A 20,467-nucleotide genomic window follows, 5' to 3' on the forward strand; every position below is an offset into this window, starting at 1 on the left:
AGGGGCACAGGGAGGGAAGGGAAGGGGAGGGGGAGCGGGGAGGAGGGGGAGGGGGAGCGGGGCAGGGAGCGGGGCATGGGCGGGCGAGGAGGAGGGGAGGGAGGCGAGGGAGGCGAGGGGAGGGGAGGGGAGTGGGAAGGAGCGGAAGGGGAGGGGAAGGGGAGGGAAGGAGCGAGGAAGGGAGGGAGGGGAGGGGAAGGCGGAGGGGCAAGTGGAGGAAGGGGAGGAGCGGAAGGGAAGGGAAGGGAAGGAAGGGAAGGGAAGGGAAGGGAAAGGAAGGGAAGGAAAGGGAAGGGAAGGGAAGAAAAAGGAAGGGAAGGGAAGGGAAGGGGAAGGGAAGGGGAGGAGGAAGGTGAGGGCGAAGGAGAGGGGAGGGAGGGGAGGAAGGCGGAAGGGAAGGGGGAAGGGGGAAGGGGAAGGAAGGGGAAGGGGAAGGAAGGGGAAGGGAAGGGGAAGGGGAAGGGGAAGGGGAAGGGGGAAGGGGAAGGGGAAGGGGAAGGGAAGGAGGGGAAGGGAAAGGGAAGGGAGGGGAAGGGAGGGGAAGGAGTAGGGGAAGGGAAGGGAAAGCGGAAGGAAGGGAAGGGAAGGAAGGAAGGGAAGGGAAGGGAGAAGGGAAGGGAAGGGAAAGGGGAAGAGGGATCAGGGAAGGGAAGGGAAGGGAAGGGGAAGGGGAAGGGGAAGGGAAAAGAAGGGGAGGGGAGGGGGGAGGGGGAGGGGAGGGATGGGCGAGGGGTCGTGGGGAGGGGAGGGGAGGAGGGGGAGGGGAGGGAGGGAGGGGAGGGGAGGGAAGGGGAAGGGAAGGGGAAGGGGAAGGGGAAGGGAAGGAGGCAAGGGGGAAGGGAAGGGTGAAAGGGGGAAGGGGAACGGGGAGGGGAAGGGAAGGGGAGGGAGGGGAGGGAGGAGGGGAGGGGAGGGGAGAAGGGAAGGAAGGGAAGGGAAGGGAAGGGAAGGGTTTTGTATATTATATTAATTGTTGAAAGGGAAGGGAAAGGGAATGTGGTATATTGTGGAAGGAAGGAAGGAAGGAAAAGAAGGGAAGGGAAGGGGAAACAAAAAGGGAAAGGAAAGAGAAAAGGGAAGGGGGGAAGGGGAAAAGGAAGGTGGAGGGTGAGGGGGGAGGGGAAGTTTTGGGAGGGGGAGGTTTTGGAGGGGAGGTTTATATTATGGTGAGGGAGGGGAGGGGAGGGGATTGTGTTGTGGAAGGTGGAAGCGGGAAGGGGAAGGGGAAGGGGAAGGGAAAGGGGAAGGGTGTTAAGGGGAAGGAGCGGGAGGGAGGGGTGATGGAGTCTGTTATGGAGGGGAGGGCGTTATTGGTGATGTGGGTTGTGTCAGCGGAAAGGCCTGAAGGGCGATTCAGCAGGGGCGAAAGGCTGCCAAGGCCGAAGAGGGAAGGGAAGGGAAGGTGAAGGGGCAAGGAAGGGCGAAGGGAAGGTGAAGAAGGCTCTCTCCACCCCAACTCCATCAATTACTTGGGAAGGGGAGAGGGGCAAGTGGCGAAATGGGAGTAGGGAAGGGAAGGGAGAGGTGAAGGGAAAGCGGAAGGGAAAGGGAAGGGGAAGGGAAGGGAGGGGAAGGAGGGGAAGGGAGGGGAAGGGACCGGGAAGGGAGGGGGAAGGGAGGGAAGGGAGGGGAAGGGAGCGGGAAGGAGGAAGGAGGGGGAACGGGAGGGGGAAGGGAAGGGAAGGGAAGGGAAGGGAAGAAAGGGAAGAAAGGGAAGAAAGGGAAGAAAGGGAAGAAAGGGAAGAAAGGGAAGGAAGGGAGGGAAGGGAAGGGAAGGGAAGGAAGAGGGGAAGAGGGGAAGAGGGGAAGAGGGGAAGAGGGGAAAGGGGAAGAGGGGAAGTGTCGGAGACGGAGGGGAGAAGATGGGAGGGAGGTGAAGGAAGGAAGGAGAAGAAGAGAAGAAGGAAGGAAGAAGGAAGAAGAAGGAAGGAAGAAAAGGAAAGGAAGGAAGGAAAAAGAAGCGAAAGGAAGTGAAGGAGGGTGAAAAGGCAGGAAGGAAGAGAATGAATGACAGGAAGAAGGAAGGAAGGAAGGAAGAAGGAAGGAACGAACGAGATAGTGGAAGGAAGATGGAAGGTGTTATGGTGAAGTTAAGGATAGGAACGGAAGGAAGAGGGTTTATTGATTGTTGGTTGTGTGTATATTTGGGGAGGAAGGGGGGAGGAAGGGGAGGAAGTTGGGTGGGAGGGAGTAGGGGGGCAGGAGAGGGAGAGGGAAAGGGGAAAGATAATGTTTCTTGCACAGCTATGACATTTTACTTCTTTGTATGAGTGAGACCATCAGAAAAGGAAGCATTGAATATGCTTGTCTGTGTACCTAGCTATCATTACAGTGCAGTAATGATCAAAATTAATACCCTGTACTGGATATAAGCATGACAAGATTTATTTATTTTTTTCTTTTTTACTTTCCCAGGTCATCAGGGAAATTTATAGGGATGCAGAGAAGATTTCATACAGTAGTGCCTAACTTCTGAAAGCTTGAAGAGCCAATTATGTTCTGTCCTTTTCCAAGTGCATGGGGAAAGTGAGGTGTCAGAACCTGGAATCTGAGCAGGAAGTCACATGAAATAGTTTAACTCTTTGAAAATACTGAGGGTAGAGGAGGCCAGGACCTCCTCCCCTTCCTCAAGAAGGCATAATTGTTTCTCTGACACCATAGTTCCGCACAAATGTGTGGAAGAACTTCTTTACAGTGAGGGTGACAGAAGCAACTGGACTTCCCTTCCCTTCCCTTCCCTTCCCTTCCCTTCCCTTCCTTCATGCAAAGTGAGCATTAAAAGATTTTATTTCCCTCCTCCCAGAGAGCAAATATTTTCAAAATATTACATTCAATTTAAGCTGTTGAGATGTAATAAAAGCAGTGAATTTTGGCCAAGAATGCATCTGATTTGTTAACAATGACTTTTGTCTATGTTTCGTTCCTATCAAACAAAGTGAACTCCTTTATTAACAAAGGAATTTTTTTCTTAATTTCTTTTTTTTTTTTTTTTTTAATTGTATGTGACTGTTCAGCAATAGTAGTGGAAAACTATAACAAATTTTAGAAAAGAAGAAAACTAAATCAGGTCCCTTATACAAAAGTAAATCTGTAAGCAAAATGGCTTTCAAAACCACAGATCAGTAGCTAGACAGAAAGCTGCTTGATGAGCCACTCATTTAGGTATGAGCATGGGACTTGTTAGCAGAGGGAAATGTGAGAGAAAAAGGAAGCCTCATGATGAAAGGGTTTAAGATGTCAGTAAAGCACATGTTTATGGCAGTAACATTAAGCAGTTAACTGTGATTCACAGCTTTAAAAGCAGAAGTCATTTAGCTTGCTAATTACAATAACAGCTGCAAAATTGAAGAGTTCTTCAACTATTTATGAGGTATGAAGACAAAACCTGGAGACAAAGCATTAGAACATTGAAGATCTGATCGTTAAGGCTCTGGTGCTAAAACTGCATCATGGGAGTCCAACAGAGTACCACCAAAAGGGACTTTAGAAACTTCTTCAGTCTTTTCTGCTTAATCCTGTGTTATTGTAGTTTAAGTAGTTGCCAATCCTTATACCTGCAGTTGATTGGTTTATCACAGTGACCAAGTGTTTGGTATGTGAGAGACCTCAATTGGATATTGTAAATTCAGTTCTTCATGTGTGTATAAATTTTGATTCAGTGAGATTGCAAGTCCTTTCACAGAATGCCCAGGCCATAAGGTAGGGACATCTAAAACAATTATCTGAATTGTGACTACAGACCTCTTATTTTCTGCATATAGCATGAATGTAAGGAATTGCAGTGTGCTATACAGCAGATTGTGGTGGTCTATATTCAAGTATACTTCCTCCTACTTTCTTTTCCAAAATTCCTCATTTTTCTTCCTTTTTCCTCTACAAACGTGAATCTGTTTTTGTTCAAAATATATTACACTGTATGACCCAGTAGTTAAACAGTCAGCTCCGCAGTGGGTAACATACACTTTGTCACAGCCCTACAAGTATGCCACTGCTGATCTGAACACAGTTTCTGTTTAACATGACTTAGAAAAATTTCCTGTACCTTTTGGCTGCCAGGGGTTAGTTTCTTAGGAAAAGTCATTATTCTTTTTCTTCTGATACACAGATTAAAAAAAATCTAGTAAAATTATACACAGAAGGCACCCTCATTTGGACTAAGAAGGGTCCCTTCATTGGACTTGCTTTTTCAATTTTCTCTCCATCTATTTTTGTCCCACATGCCAGCCTATATACATGAATAAAATCCACATTAAGTATGCAAAGGTTAGTGCAGATGTAGTGGAGAACTTCCACTAAATAACACCATTTAGCTAATTAAGTTAAACTGCTAATAAAGCTAATGATAGAAACAATAGTTTTGGCAACAAGAGCTAAGAATTGTGGAGGTGAATGTGACTGCTGCTTGGATCATATTCACCTTTTAATGTGCCATTTTGATGTTCAGACAGCATGCACTATTTGGTGGGGGGAAAAAAAAAAAAAAAAGTGTTTCAGAGCTAGATAGATCAGTAATAACTGCAGAATCAGGGGATAAAAAAGACTGTTTAAGATTCAGGGTGTCTCTCATGCCAAACTCTGAGTCCTCTGGAGAGTTCAGAAGCTCACAGCCGGCGTCTTCTGGAAACGTGTCACCTTCAGTTGCTATTGATCTGTAGCTACCAACTGTTGTGCTGGAGATTCAGCTCACCAGCAACAAAGTATTATCAGCACCAAGGATGTTGCATAACAGTGCACAGAGCTTTTTGATGACTGAAGTAAGTAAAGAAGCATCTTTGAATAAGGTCAGGAATTACTGAATGATAACACATTTTTCTGTTATCTGTGAAAGTTTCACCGTAGTGCAGTTGAAAGAGGAGAGAGACTTCTCCAAAACACTGAGAAACAATCATACAAGCTATCTTTTTTTGTGGGGGGGGGGGGTTTGTTTGTTTTAATATTGAAAAAGAGCTTCTCTCTCCTATTATTTTATCAAACTGAACCTGAACTATTTTATTTAATTTTGTGAAGAAATGATTCTTTTTGATGCATCAGAAAAACCTTTCAAAAAGCAGTCTTCCTGAAGTACAAAAAAACAGAAGTATTTTACAGGAAAAACAAAACAAAACAAAACCCTGAGATAATTGTAATACTAAAATGTCAAATTCTGTGGAAAAAAAAATAATAATATGAAGACTGGGATGCACACAAGTTGTTGTAGTTCACTTTAGTAATATTCTCTTTCTTGAATTTCAGGTCTCAAAGCTTACATACAAGACAGTATATCTTTTGCTGCACTTGGAAGGTAAAACTACAGATCACAGTATGGAGTCCAACTAAGGCAGCTGAGCAGCGCTACCTTAAGGCCATTCACAACAATTTTCTTACAATTTTAGAAGCTTCGCCTGTCACCAACAGGTGTTCTTTATAGTCTTTGAGATAATGGAAAAGATGTATTCAGACCACTGGTAGCAGAAACTTCTTGAGACCACTGTCTACCATATCCAAGCAGAAGAAATCTTCCATGCTTTTTTCCTTGAGGAACACATTAAAAATCCACACATCTCCAAGGTAAGAGTGGTAAAAAGAGAAATGGAAAAAAATGTTGATGTCAGGAAGGAAGGCACCATTACTCCATTTATATGGCAAGTTGATGCATAGTTGATGTCCTTATAATTGCACTGTAATATATTATTATGTCTAGTTCAGGGCCTCTTAGTTCAAGAAAAGGGAAACTTCTGGACAGAGTCCAGTGGAAGGCCATAAAGATGCTTAAGGAACTGGATCATCTCCCTTATGAGGAAAGGCTGAGAGATCTGGGACTGTTCAGCATGGAGAAGACTGACAAGGAATCACTTAAAAAGATCTAATGGGTGAGTGTCAAGTGGAGACTCAAGAGCAACCAGGCTCTTTTTAGTGGTGTCCAGCAACAGAACAAAGGACAGTGGGCATAGAATCATAGAATTACTCAGGATGGAAAAGACCTTAAAAATCATCAAGTTCAACTGCAGCCTAAGCATAGTACCCTAACTCTTAACAACCTTCTGCTAAATCATATGCCTGAGCACCACATCCAAATGACTCCAGGGATGGTGACTCAACCACCTGCCTGGGGAGCCTATTCCAGTGTCTAACTACTCTCTCAGTAAAGAAGTTTTCCTAACGTCCAACCTAAACTTACCTTGGCTCAACTTGAAGCAATTTGCCCTTGTCCTGCCACCTGTCACCAGTGGGAAGAGACTCGCCCTGCTCACACTGTAAGCACCTTGAACTGGAACACAAGAGGCTCCACATGAACATGACAAAGAACTTCTTTACTTTGAGGGTGACAGCAATGGAACAAGCTGCCCAGTGAGACTCTAGAGTCTCTTTCTCTGGAGATATTCAAAACCCACCTGCATGTTTTCCTATGCAAACAGCTCTAGGGAACCTGCTTTAGCAGGGGACTTGGACTCAATGATCTCCAGAGATCCCTTACAAGCCCTAAGATTCCATGATTCTGACATTTCAGAAGGCTGTATCCCATAGTTCTGATTCCCTTTTGTCTCAGTTTCTGCATTTATTACCCATATATCTTCCTTGCACATAAATAAATAAATAAATAAATACCCAAATCAGAGTAATATTAGTGTAGTAATTCTCTATTTGGTTAGACTGAGATGGAGTTACTGAAATATAGTATTTTTCTTTGCTATCAGCTTCAATTTTTCAATTCAATTTCAACAATCAGCAACTAATTTCCTTTTGCTTTTACAACAACATTTGCACTTATTTCTATTTCTGCTTAAAAACAAACAAACAAACAAACAAAAAAAAACTAGTCAAAATTTATGACAAGCTTTGGCCATTATTATAAAACTATTAAAGATTATTTTGACTTCAGAGTGTGCACTTACAGGAAAATGGAATGGGAAGAAGATTTTGCCCTCATGGCCAAAAATGCCAATGGCATTCTGGGGTGCATTAAAAAGAGTGTGGCCAGCAGGTCAAGGGAGGTGATCTCCCCCTCTACTCTGCCTTGGTAAGGCCTCATCTGGAGTACTGTGTCCAGTTCTGGGCTCCCCAGTACAAAAATACAAGGATCTCTTGGAAAGAGTCCAGTGGAGAGGCACAAAGATGGTGAAGGGCCTGGAGCATCTCCCCTATGAAGAAAGGCTAAGTGAACTGGGTTTGTTGAGCCTTGAGAAAAGAAGACTGAGATGGGACCCTGATCCAGGTCTATAAATATCTAAGGTGTGGAGGGTAAAGTGACGAGGCCAGACTCTTTTCAGCAGTGTGTGGAGACAGGACAAGGGGAAATGGCCAGAAACTGGAGCGTAGGAAGTTCTCACGTATGTGCGCAAGAACTTCTTTACGGTGAGGGTGATGGAGCACTGGAACAGGCTGCCCAGGAGGGCTGCAGATTCTCCTTCTCTGGAGATATTCAAGACTCACCTGGATGCCTACCTGTGCGACCTGGTATAGGGAACCTGCTTTGGCAGCGGGGTTGGACTCGATGATCTCTGGAGGTCCCTTCCAACCCCTAAGGTTCTGTGATTCTTAACAGTTAAGGCCCAACTTTCAGTATATGCTGTATATTTACTACAGTGGGGAAACACTGAGCTATTTAGAAAACCTGAAAAGTTCTGCAGCTGCTGTGGAGGCAATGTTATATGGTCTTGTAAAAAGATGTGCCCTTCAGACTGCTTTCAGTGTCCTATCATGTCTTTTACCATCTTCTACCTTATAACATTTTCTATGCTTGTAAACTGATAGGAATTCATTCCTCAGTGGTCATACACAGAGGTTAATAAGCTCCCAGCATCAGCTGACTTTGCACTCAAGAAGAAATACTCTATCCTCCATCCAGTTCAGAAATGTTACCTTCATATCCCCTTCCCTATTTTGGGAAATCGTACTGACAGTACGTCTTCTTCCACCTCAGTTCTTTTGGATACATGCAGTATCCATGCAGGCCATGCAGGCTGTTCCTCGTGCAAATTGCTGGTCAGCATGATGTGACACTGAGTCAGATAGAGCTATTACGTAGATGAGCCTACATTTATTTCTTTTTGTCAGACCACAAAATAAGGCTTTGAGTGTTAAAAATAATTATTAATTAGAACACAGAGTAGAACAAGGTAGCTATGCAATAAACATAAGGTTTGCTGTGGAATAGCTTTAAACATTTGAAAAACAAATCTCTCTAAAATCTAATGTGCCTGTCCTTCCTTCTGACCTTGCTCTCAGTCCAGCAGCTTTCACTGTGGATTGCAGCAAACTCTCTCTGGCTCTCAGAAAGTCTCCTTTCTGTCACCTCCGTGTCTGTGTGCTCTGCTTTCTCACTGCTTCACACTCCAGCTGCAGGCTCCCTGCCTGCTCCACCCTGCACTTGCCAAAGGTTTTCCGGCAAAGCTTTTAAGCTTGTTCTCAGAAAACACAATATTCCTTTCCCTTTAGAGGGTGCAAAATACAGGACAAAACAAAGAAGCAGCTTTTGACCTTGCTGTCCAGCACAACCTTTCACCACACCACGCTGCGCACAGAAGCTGCGAACAAACAAATAACTCAGGCTGTTTATCATGTCAGAGTGACAGGGTGGTGAACGGTAGGAAAGGCTGAAGGAATGTAAGAGATTATTGGAAGACAAGCAGCTAGTTGTATGTGTATTTCTCCCACATTTCTGACTTTGTAAAATGTCATTCATTTATGTCTCAAGGAAGCAGACAACTTGCTCTTCTTTCAGAAGAACAGACTGGGAAGATACAGAGGATTATTATTACTCAGAAGGATTCCTTCTAAGGTGATAAAAGAACACAGTTATCTATACTGGAACAAACAGCAAGGTGTCTCTGCCTTGTAATATTAGAGGCAAAATATGACACTTCCTGTGACTTAAATTCCATTTTGTTATCCTTTGAAGACGTGCACAAATTCACCTATAAAATAAATAGAGCTTTGCACCCAGGATTGAGAATGTAAGAGGTTAAAAATATTCTTTACCTCTTGCCTCGTCAGTGCCCTGCCACATCTATATATTTTCATACATATGCAAGTTTATGCTGTAAAATGTGCCCAGCAAGAGTCTGCTGTTGAAATGCTATGCATTGTATCTGATAAAATACTGAGATAAAATGGAATTATGAAAAGCTGTGAAATAAACCTTGGACAGTTTGTGGTGCTGTGCTAGGAGATGTACCTCACAGGAATCTATGAAATCTGTAGCCTAAAGCATGGCACCACTCAATCTATGCAGAAAATAATATGTATGATGCCTAAGTTTCAGTGAGCATATTCACACGATAAGGCTTTTTATCATTTGAATGTGCTGCACCAGAAGGGAAAGGATAAAAAGTACACTGTCACCAATTTGGACAGAGGTCTGTAGCAGTCTGCTGGAAAGGAAGCAGCCAATAAATGGGAGAAAGGAAGATATCCAAATAGATTCAGCTTTCTGCAGAGAACAACTGGAAGAATCAAGACAACAGCTATAGATTTTTTCACTAATGATATTTTGAATTGTAATCCTGAAAACTTTTTACACAGTAATTAATTTAAACTTTGAGATGTTCCCAATTTACTTTCATATTTTCTTGCTCCTAGCGATTACATAAATTAAGTATTGCCCCTAGCAAATATGTTGAAGGATTTTTTTTCACCTTTTTCTTTTTTTCCAGTTCCTTTGTTTCTTAGACAGCCATGAAAAGCCCAGAAGAAATATTAATGCACATAACCTCCCCCTCTTTTACTCTTCCAAGAGCAATTTTTAAAAATATTTCAGAATTTTTCTTTTCACCATTCTGAAGCTTTCATAAATACAAATTTACAATACAAATACTTTAAAGAAACACTATCAACAACAGATGGGACTATCACTCAATGTATTGAACCAAATAATGAATAAATAAATAAATAGATGGATAAACTTCTTCCAAATCACCTGTGTAAAAAATACATGTATTTTTTTTTATTGCACACACCTTATTTTTTTGTTTGATTTCACAAAAAACCTGTATTTTATCACTTNTGGCTGTGGGCAAATGTTTCTATATTTTTCAATAAAAACTTATCATGTAAATATCTGTGTGAAAGACCATTTCCCTGGAATAACACAAAAGACATCGCTAAGCAACATTTTCTGAGTTTGCTTTGTTTTTGTTCTCAGAGTTCTTACTGTCGTTTCCTTTCCTTTCCTTTCTGTCTTTATGAACACAGAAGAAAGTACCACTAAGGGTCTCCTTCTGCAATGGGCATGCATCTATAAAAAGACTTCACACTTCAGGTAGCTAGTGCAGAAGAGCATAACATTTGTTAAGTAACTTTGAGTCTGACGTTCAAAAGCAAAATTTCATCTGGAAACCATGTATACAAGTCCAGACTATTTACATTCCAGGTTATCACTTACAGGTCCACGATTCCTAATCTCAAGGATAATATGAAAAAACAGAAGCTACACTTATCTGTATTTCTTCTTGAATGAAAGCATTAATGGCAGGAAGCAGTGATCATAAAACTTCATTATTTCCATCACAAACTGCAAGGCTGAAGACTGAGAAATCATAAGCAAAGTCCAGACCCTCTAGTAGACATCAGAAAAAGATGAATTTTTCCACATTTTTCCCCCTTCCTCTGCAGATTCAGCTCTCTGTAAAAGAAATCTGAGCATGTAGAGTAGGTGGGTGCCCTAAAATTACCACACCAAACAACACACATGTATGTTCAATAAGTTTTTAAAACAAAACCAAACAAAAAATACCCTGCCAAAATCTAAAAACACCATATCAAATCTGTGGCATTTTCCTCAACAAATAAAATAAATTATTTAATTTAAAAAGTACAGGCTGCTTTTCAAGCTGTAATTGCAGAATATAAAGCTTATCAGCTCCTCAAATCATTACACATCATCCTGCCTTGCTCTTCCATTGAGACCTGCATTTGGGACTGATGCCAGTGTTACGTATGATACGGCAGCGTTTTCAAATTGGTTTACAACTGACCAGCAGCAGTCAGAAATGATAACATTCCAGATGTTATGACAAAATATGTCTCTACAGACATGGAAATTTTATACCGGTATGAAACCTGCAGCTCCAAGGCAACCTTGACATAAATTTTCAGCAAACATATTCCTGCCATTACTGGCTGTGCTATCCTATCTATTCAGTGTGATTATCTAGTCCAATACCAGGGATCCACATTTAATAGATGGTTCCAGTAGCAATCCTCTGACACAATCAGCTAAAGCTTGTTCTCACTATCTTCTTTACCCTCATCTTTAATGCTGCCTGCAAGAGTTTTCCAGTTCCATAAACCGGTGTGTAAGGGCAGGCATTTGCTTCATAAACTCCTGCTGTTTCTCAGCTGTTTATCAGTGCAATGGAGGATTTTCAATATAGCATGTAATTAACTGTTACTGAGGAACTAAAAACAGGAGCAAAAAGTGTTGTTGAAGTGTAACAGAGAAAAGTGTGATTCGTCAGGGTTCTTCCTCCCTACAGTTTTTAAATTGTACCATGTCTCTCCCACAAATGAGCTCATGAAAGACTACAGTGTTTTTCCTAGTCATCTCTGCTTATGGAAATAGAAATGCCTGGCTGACCTCCAGAAAAATAACCCCCTCTACACTACATATAGCAAGGCAAGACTGCAGATGTTTACAGGACACTTCAGCATGTGATGCATGGATAATTCAAGGACATCTCCTTGACACAAATATTTGTTTGTTATGAGTTAACAAAATTCCTCTTGGACAAAAGTTGGACTTTGGGAAGTGTTTACATCAAAACCTCATACTCATGTTTTACAGTCAGGGCTTCCGTATCTGTTTAGTCTTTTGCATTGAGTACAGAAATCATTTTTGCAAGCACTGAAGCTGGTGGAGATAGTCTGAGATATCCTGGCAGTGTCTCTAGCACTGAAAACACATCACAAGTCAAGTCCTAAGTCACTGACAACTTGACAATGGCAAAACTTCTTGACATGTATTGACAAGTATCTGCACACATTAAATGTCAATACTGTTATTGAACTAGCAAGTAGACTTGAAAGCATGACTGTACAATCACTAATCACAAATCTTGGTTTTAATTACACCAAATAAATGCTGCTTTCTTTCTTCTTGTTTCCCAGTTCAAATCCTACTTTGTTTCTGCTTCATTCTTAGCGTTCTGACTACAGCCCTTTTTTTCTCAGTATACTCCCCCAGCTACCTAGTGCTTCCTAAATAAACATCTATCTCTACAGCTATGTTGCACAAAGCATTACTTTGCTACAAAAGAAGCCTATTGCAAGTGATCACTGTTTGATGCTCCCATGGACCATTTCCATTTCCCCAGCTCTCTAATGACTGAAAGCCCAGCTGTTTGCTTTTTTCACTTCTTTCATTAGAGTTCACACTTTCCCTCCAGATACCCTACTTGAGCAACTGTCTTCCTACACCAAAACCCTCTGGAGAGGTAGAAACATTAGTGATCATGTTAGAAGTACTAATGTGCAGAAACTTACCCAGTATTGCGTTTGCTGTCTCTTGAGTTCAGCACAAAGAGCAGTCAGTCTCACAGTGCTCCTCAGTCTGAAAATAAAAGAGAGTGGATGAATTAAGAAAAGTTCTGTACAACTGTGGGAATGCATTTGTTTCTCCCTTACAAACACATTTACCACACTTACCAGGCAAACATCCAAATCCAGCAGAGTTCTGCTGATGAAGCACCTGTTCCTGTGGGGCCATGGTTACTGTTTCTTTGCTAAGAAGCCTCATAGGATTTGTTTTTTTTTCCCTCTCTCTCCATCTTTGTCTCTCATAACATAATCTGTCCCTTCCTTACCTAAGAAAGCAAAGTCTCTTGATTTTATGGATGTGTTTGAAATAAACATGCTAGTATTGATTTATTATTTTAATTGCTGCTACTACTCTGATATTTGTACTCACCAGCCTCAAATGAGACCCTAGAACCATCAACCTTGTCACCACAGTTTAGGAAGTGCCCTCAGTCCTGACAGAGTACAGTTTAAATAAATAAGAAACTAAAAGGTAAAAAGAAGTGCTGTTTCAACACTTTGCTGGTAAGTGTAAGTCACTGAAATAGAAAATGCCTCATCTGACTGGCATCCTCTTTCCCTTAGCTTCATTCCTGCAGCTGCTTGCAACTTTTCTTGCCAGGCAATAATGCACTGGATGTAGTATTGTTTTTAATTACCCCAGTCACCATTCTAATACTATCCCTATTCCCATAACATGTATTAATGTAAAAGTAAGCTTACTGTTGAATGCAAGTGATGTCAACATTCATAATGGATGGTTACTCTAATTATAACAGATAAAAAAGGAAAACTTTTTAGCTAGTATTATCTTGTGAGAGACTTTATCTGCAGCTAGTTAACTTGACAGCTTTACTGTAACTTTGTTATAATTAAATTTCTGTATCATGTAACTGTCTTGTTTGATTTTATTTCATAATACAGTTTTTAGTTCTTTTAATTAACATTATAACCTCATTAACCAATGGTATGTTTTTTATGCAGCTCATTTGTAGAACAGATATTAAGTTACATCCTAATGGACCCACTGCACTCAAGTTCTGTACAAATTACACTCTTGCCTGACCCATGACTGAAATTAAACACAGCCTTAGGTATTTAAATTCCTGCAAAATAACATGAAACTATGAGGACTGGGATGACACACATTTTAAAGTCCTTCTTGGCAAAGCAGGTAGGGAATTGTAAGATGTGAAGCTGTTTCTGGTCTAGATTTAAAAACAAACAAAAAGCATTAAACAACAGCTTCAGTTAAAGCAAGTAATAACACTTTTTGTAGCAATTTGTTTTCTATACGTAAGGCTCTTAATAAACAAACAAATAAACAAATAAATAAATAAGCCTCATGAGGAACCTGTGTGATCCATTATCTATTGAAGGAAAGAGGATTTGTTAATTGTTACCACTCACTGCATCTAAGGCTGGTAACAAAGACCACCTTGTAATGACAAACTGTCAGTATAAAAAGGTAGTCCTAACATGATCCTCTTTAAAGAGTCCTTTTAAAGATATCGCTTTGTAGCATATGTCCCCTACTATTGTTTGATGAGTTATTCCAAAGAATACATCACTTAGGGAGTAACAGGCAGTACAAGCTAATGAAAATCTGAGACAGCAAAGTAAAGTTAATCTTTCCAAGAGAAATGAATGCTAGTAAGTAGGCAATAGTGTCACTGCTTTTTCCAAACAAAAATATATTTGATAATGGCATATGCTACTGCATACTTCCAACATTTGTCAATAAAACTTTAGAGGATGAAATTTCAACAATTCCTATTTGCAGGGTTCAGCTGGGTTTTTGAAATATTATTTATAAATTAATTGGTATAATTCAGATTACATTATATTAAGCACAAAGAAAGCTTAAGGTGATTATTTAAATATTCACTAGTTACAACAACATGAAAATGATTCCCTTATTTTATGTCAATTTTACTTAATATTTTGTCACCTTAAGTGAACTAAACTAAAGATTCACAACAATAATGCATGTTAGTTTAATTTCTTTAAATGTTTACAATTAAATTAACAGCCTTAGGGCAGCCAAGCATTTTGTTGCGACAGTGTATTAGGCTTTCTAGTGTCCCAAAAGCAAAGTATACTCATTAATACTTTTTTTTTTTTTTTAAATAACTATTTTTGTTTTAAAAGACAATTACTAAGGCAACTATTTATCTTCACGTTTTCACTTTGCCTGTCAAAATCTTTGTAGGAGAGATTGTAGATGACATGCAGTACTTAAAAATATCCTCTAGATGACACTGTTTACTGCATTTAGAAAATATGCAGGCGTTTATGAGAAATAGCTGCAAATTGAACCAATTACATTTGACAACCATTGTTTGAGCCTAAGCCTGTTCTTTTGACGTCAGTGGACAAGATTTCAGCAGTTTCAGTGAAAGTAAGAAGAGATCCTATTTTTATCTGTAAAACTAAATGACAGTTATGTATTTTCAACAGAAAAGACTAGTTTAAAACACAATTAAAATAATTTTCATTGCATTCTTAGCTAAAAAATGTACCACAGGAATGCTTTCTAATTGCTGAAACCCCTTCACACATACACACTCTTAATTACTCTGGATGACTTTGTTTAACAATGACGCTGTATAAATATTAATCTTTTTTTTCCAACTATTCTTTGTTCTGCAATCTACATTCAATGTAGCACAGTAAATTTGAGTTCATTAGATCAGCTGCTGCTATTTAGATGTAAATGTCTTTGAGGAGGATAAATTACTCTCTAATTCTGATTTTTTTAAGTCAAGATAATGAAGACACTTTCTGACATTTCTTGATTGGGGAAAAAAAAAGAAAAAAAAAAGAAAGAAAAATTGAAAAACAAAACAAAACAAAAAAATCCTAGAAACTCCCCTTGTGCCTCTGTATGAAACAGTTCATAGTAGCTAAAACTTGGAAGGTGCTTGATCTTGAGTTAGTAAATTCAGTCAGAATGCATTTGAAGAAGTGATTTAGTGGCTGAAAAGTTTAAGCTCAAGATACTTCTCCCATACAGAGGCATCTTGGTTTCCTCTAGAAACAATGGGAAGAGTTAAACATTTCAGAGTGGTCTCCTTTAAAAATGAATTGCAGACTTCTCTTTAAGCCAGGTGGAGAAAAAGGAGAATAAAGTGACACATTGACAATCACTTGTAGAGCAAGTAGTGGTATGTGGTAGAGCAATGTTTAGAACTCCTTTTCAATTTGCACCTTAAGTCATTGTTAAGGAATGTGAGAGACCTGTATAGAAACTGAAAACAATTGTTAGTAGGCATGTTTTTCAACTACCTGTTACAGACCTCATAGAAGTGGTAAATGAACTACCAAGAAGATGTGAACCATGAGCTGGAAATTCATTACAGTTTTCCAAGGAAGGAGGAAAGGTGAGAAGTGTTTTTTCCTGTCTTATGTGAATCAAGCACACACCACTCTCCCGTTACCAGATTATTCATGGAGGGCTATGTTCACTGACATTCCTCAAGAATTTCTTCAATGTCTGTTTCATGTACAGGATATAAACACCTCATGGAATAGAGAATCCAGTGAGAAGAAGAAAGAATACCATCTTATTTGTAAATTCTGATAGAGCTAAAGATATCTATTAGTTAGACCACGACTAAGAGGCTTTTGAGAAGTGACAAAAATACAAGGACAGTTTATCAGAAATTTTACCAACATGAATTTAAACAAGCCGTTGAGAAACTTCCTCCAGTTTGATGAGGTCAGGCTTACAGGACTACATTCTAAGGTAGATGCTTCTATGGTAACTTTAGATAATCAAGATAATGTTAGATGAAGCTTTGGGGTTTGATTGTGTGTTTTTTGTTTTGCTTTTTTGTGTTTTGTTCTGTTTTAACTACATATAAGTGGTTTTACAGATTTAGGTAATATCTACTTCTTGCTAGGATGAGCAAATTCAGTGTAAATGAGAAAAATGATGTTGTGGCATGACACTTTATATCAGAGCTGTCTTAAGGTACACAGTATCACAAATAAATCACCTGTAATGTTATGGAAGATTTGTAAAAGTCAGCCTCATGTCGTATTTTTGAGGAGGACCTTAGTTTTCAGTATTACTTCATCTTAATACAGCTAAGAAATGAAGGTTCTGCTCTTGAGATGATTTCCAGGTGTTTGGAGGTCAGTATTTAGGCAAAGAACATCTGACATTTCAGATCTTCCCTCCCTACTTTTAGGAAAACTGAAATACACCTGAAAGAGAACCTAAGAAGATCAGCTTCTCTAATCTGATCTGAAGCTTACCTACATCTAATCAAAAATAAAGAGAGATTACTTGTCAGTTATAGTCTGTCACTTGAAAACAACACTGAGCTTTGGCAAAAGCTTTGGCTTTCCCTTTATGAAATTTTATACTAAATGCTTCCAAGTGACTGATGAGACTGAGGAATACCTGGGTGGTTGTTCAACAGAATAAGCAGAGGGCATCAGCTGATAACAATGTCTACAGCATCAGACCAAACTGGATAACAAACTCTTTTACTAATGGAAAAGAACATTTCATTCATGTTCAAAGACTTAGATTCAAGACTTAATCCTTCCTGGGGAAGAGAACTGAAGCCCTGCAACTCCTTTGGTTCCCTCACAGTAGCATAGGTAAGTGTACAATGAAATATGTATATATATTTATATATATTTTTAAGACTAGCAAAGACAGTCTCTTCATACACTTAAATGTAATCATGTTAATAATATTTCCATAGCTCAAAATAGTAATTCGGTCAATAATGAGCAATATGTTACTGTACTGAATACAACCAATTACCCTCACTAAAGTCCTTTGGCAGTTGTGCTGTAAGAGAAAAAATCTCAGTAAGATTCCCTACATTTTTAAGAGAAGAATCAGGTGAGCAGTAATGTAAGTTAAGCAGTAGCTGAACTTCTGCCTTGAAATGACTGGTGATCATCCAGGTGCATATTAAGTTTACTAAATTACTGAGTTAGGGAAATAAAAAAAAAAAAAAAGGGGGGGGGGGGGGGGGGGGGGGCAGGGGGCTTGGTAATAATTATTTCTTACTAGTGTGACCATAGCATAGGCAGAGTGAATCTGGAACTTACAGTGATCGACATATCCTTTTTAATTACAGACTCGTTCTTTTTTCTAACATCACATATATTCATTAGGGTTTCTACTCCAAGAAAATGTGTGGTTTTATTTTTTTGTTATATGAATGCACCACCTTTGTTGATAAAGAGTCAAATAAATATATGCTATACAGAAAAAGAATGTTTAAACAGGACTCTGAGTAAACTTCAGTTACTGATTTGCAGAATGTCCTATCCTGGAAACAAGTATCCTTTCCTCATGACAGGACCAAAGTTTCAAGCATGAATATAAACTAGTCAGGCAGAAGACCTTCAGTCTATCCAAGATTTAGAAAGATAAGGGGGAAAGACAGAGATATGAAAAGGAATCTAAACACTGATCCCTGTAAATACAACTGAAAATAACAACTTTCTGTCATATGTCAGATCAAGCTTTGCCAGGAAAAACATACAACAAACCGAACAATACAAATAACGACAATTCCAAGCAACTCATAATACTGTTTTTGGGGGGATTTTTTTTTTTTTCTGATTCTAAAGTTCTTCCCCAGGAGGGTGTATTTTGCTTGCTCTGCTAGTAGCTGGGCAGAGTGAAATCTGTTAGGCTTTGATCAGGACCACTGTGGCACCTTCCTACCTTTGCTAGGACTGAAAGCAATCTAATCTACCTGTCTAGACAAGGCTTTTCTCTGGTCTGATCCTCCTCTTTGGTGTTATTTGTGACATCCCGAAATTTGACAAGGAAAGCAATTATTGATCAGTCTGAGGTGTGTTTTGCTGTGATAATTGCCTAAGCATTGCTGTGTGATGCCCCTATAGATAGCTGCTTACTTATTTCCTGAGGCATGTCGTCCTTAGAGAGACAGAAACACTGATAAGGAAGAGGACAAAATGACTAACTTTGATGGGGTTTGTGTTGAAATATCTGCTTCTTGTCAACATGGGAGGGAGAGAAGTGATTTATTAGTAGTAAGAAATTAAACACAATGGAATTCTCGTATTCTCCCAAACTATTTTCTGACAGTGACCACTCACCAAGTTCCCATCAGGAGAAAGTAGTTCCCCATTATCTTCATACTTTTACTTTATGTACTGTAACCTGCCACATACCTGATAAAACATAATTTACTTGAAGGCTTTGAGAAACTTCTACTACTACAAAACCTGACCAAGAAAATAATTGAATGCAACAATGACTACTGAGAAGACAAATTGTGGATTTAAGGTGAATTTCAGTCTCTTCGATTTGTTTTCTCTAGTCCAAAATCTGAGCATTTTTAGGACATTGAAGAGTATGGAAATAAACAGGAAGATATACGGTGATGCCTAACCTATTCCCTGAAGGCATGTTAAGCACAGACCTGTAATTTCCCCCCTGTTTTAATGAGAGTAATTCCACTGATATTAATCCTTTCATTCGGGCTCAGCACTGCATGGACACTCTGTTCAATTCTGGCTTCCACATCAAGAGAAACTCTGAGAGGAATTAGCCTCCAGAAGGCCAAAACTACATCAAAGTGCTTCCCCAGAACATGGTGGCACGTACAGAGAGAGGGCAGTGCTGCCAAAAGGAGGAAAAAACACACCTTCTCTTTCATGGGTCTCAAGCCCTGAAGAACAAACATTCTTTGAGAATCATAGCAATGCCACTGGGACACAAAAAGGATGCAGTTCAAGAATCTGCTCTCTTCCCTTCCATGAGTATATGGAAAATAAATGGGAATAATCTACAGCTGTTGCAGTATTTCCACCAGTGGAACACAACACAAGAGACAAAACCTCAGCATCATATATTCTTTGTTTTAACCGGATTGTTAAGAGAAGCAGAAGTGTCAGAATCAAGAATATATCATAACAGTACAGTACTTTTAACAGAAATATATCATATCTCTTCTTGCCCATCTGAAATCTAAAGAATGAATCTGTGATTGTGTTACACAAGCATTTTCCCCAGAGGAGATGGAGTTTCATCAAGAGCTTCATTACTTTAGTCACCTTGTGCAAACGGTGAGGCATGAACAAAAAAAAGGATGTGTTTAGGTTCAAATTTAGATGCAGAGATGCCAATCCCAGTAATGCAAGATAATGTGAGTAGGTATATTGATTTAAATTGAACATATTCTATTTGCAGTTGATACAAGCAAAAAAGCAGGTCAGAAGTTGAAAGCAGAAAAACAAAGCAAATGCTTGAAGGAACTCTCATTCCACATTTTGAGTCTCATACTGATCCTTTCAGTGTTGCATCAGCATTACTCCATCAGTCAGACTTACATTACCCTCTTGGTGGAAATGAAAACAATTTAGTAAAGCTTTCTTTGGCCATTGTTTTGTCTGAAAAAAAAAACAATAGACTCCTTTTCTTTTCCATCTTTTTCCTTCCCCATTTCCAAATACTAAAATATCAATAAGACATCAGGTTATTTACAGGTCTTGGAATGCTTTCACATTACACAAAAGCGCACACTGGTTTGAATCAGCTTCTGTATTCTGATTCATCAGCTACTTTCATCAGTAAAAAAAATAAATAAATAAAAATAAGAGAGCAACAAAGAATAAAACATTTTTTTCTTTATGTGCCACATGCAATTACATCTTGTTTAAGTGGCCCAATAATTGCATTTTAAATGGCACTTGTTTATTATTCTCTTTTTTCCATTTCCAAATTGATTTTTATTGTTTCACTAAATAGTCACTAAAGCTTTGTGAGAAGGGGGGAAAAAAAATAAAAAATTAACACACTTTCAAGCAAACAATTCAACTCTGTATGTTAATCTGTACCTTTAAATGAGCAGCAATAATTAATGGAAGTTTGGCACCTTGCTGTATTGTACAGTAACAGGGATTAAACACTGGCACTGCAAAATGCCAGTTTTCTGCTTGTGCATTTGTAGACCCTTCAGAGCCATGAAAT

General features: G+C 39.5%; 1 protein-coding gene across 6 annotated transcripts in view; it reads right to left on the bottom strand.

Annotated features, from left to right (window-relative positions):
• LOC107308078 overlaps positions 1-20,467 on the bottom strand; it is a 30,343-nt gene that overhangs the window by 5,618 nt on the left and 4,258 nt on the right. For all 6 annotated transcript variants that reach the window (XR_001552631.2, XR_004305930.1, XR_004305929.1 and 3 more), the window contains one exon: positions 12,460-12,526. Coding sequence is in view for 2 of the 6 variants with exons in the window: in XM_015851673.2 (XP_015707159.1) it covers positions 12,488-12,526 (39 nt within the window). In the remaining 4 variants the exon portion in view is untranslated. The remainder of the gene's footprint in view (positions 1-12,459; positions 12,527-20,467) is intronic.

The sequence above is a fragment of the Coturnix japonica genome, chromosome 1, assembly GCF_001577835.2.
Source record: "Coturnix japonica isolate 7356 chromosome 1, Coturnix japonica 2.1, whole genome shotgun sequence".
Lineage (NCBI taxonomy): Eukaryota > Metazoa > Chordata > Aves > Galliformes > Phasianidae > Coturnix > Coturnix japonica.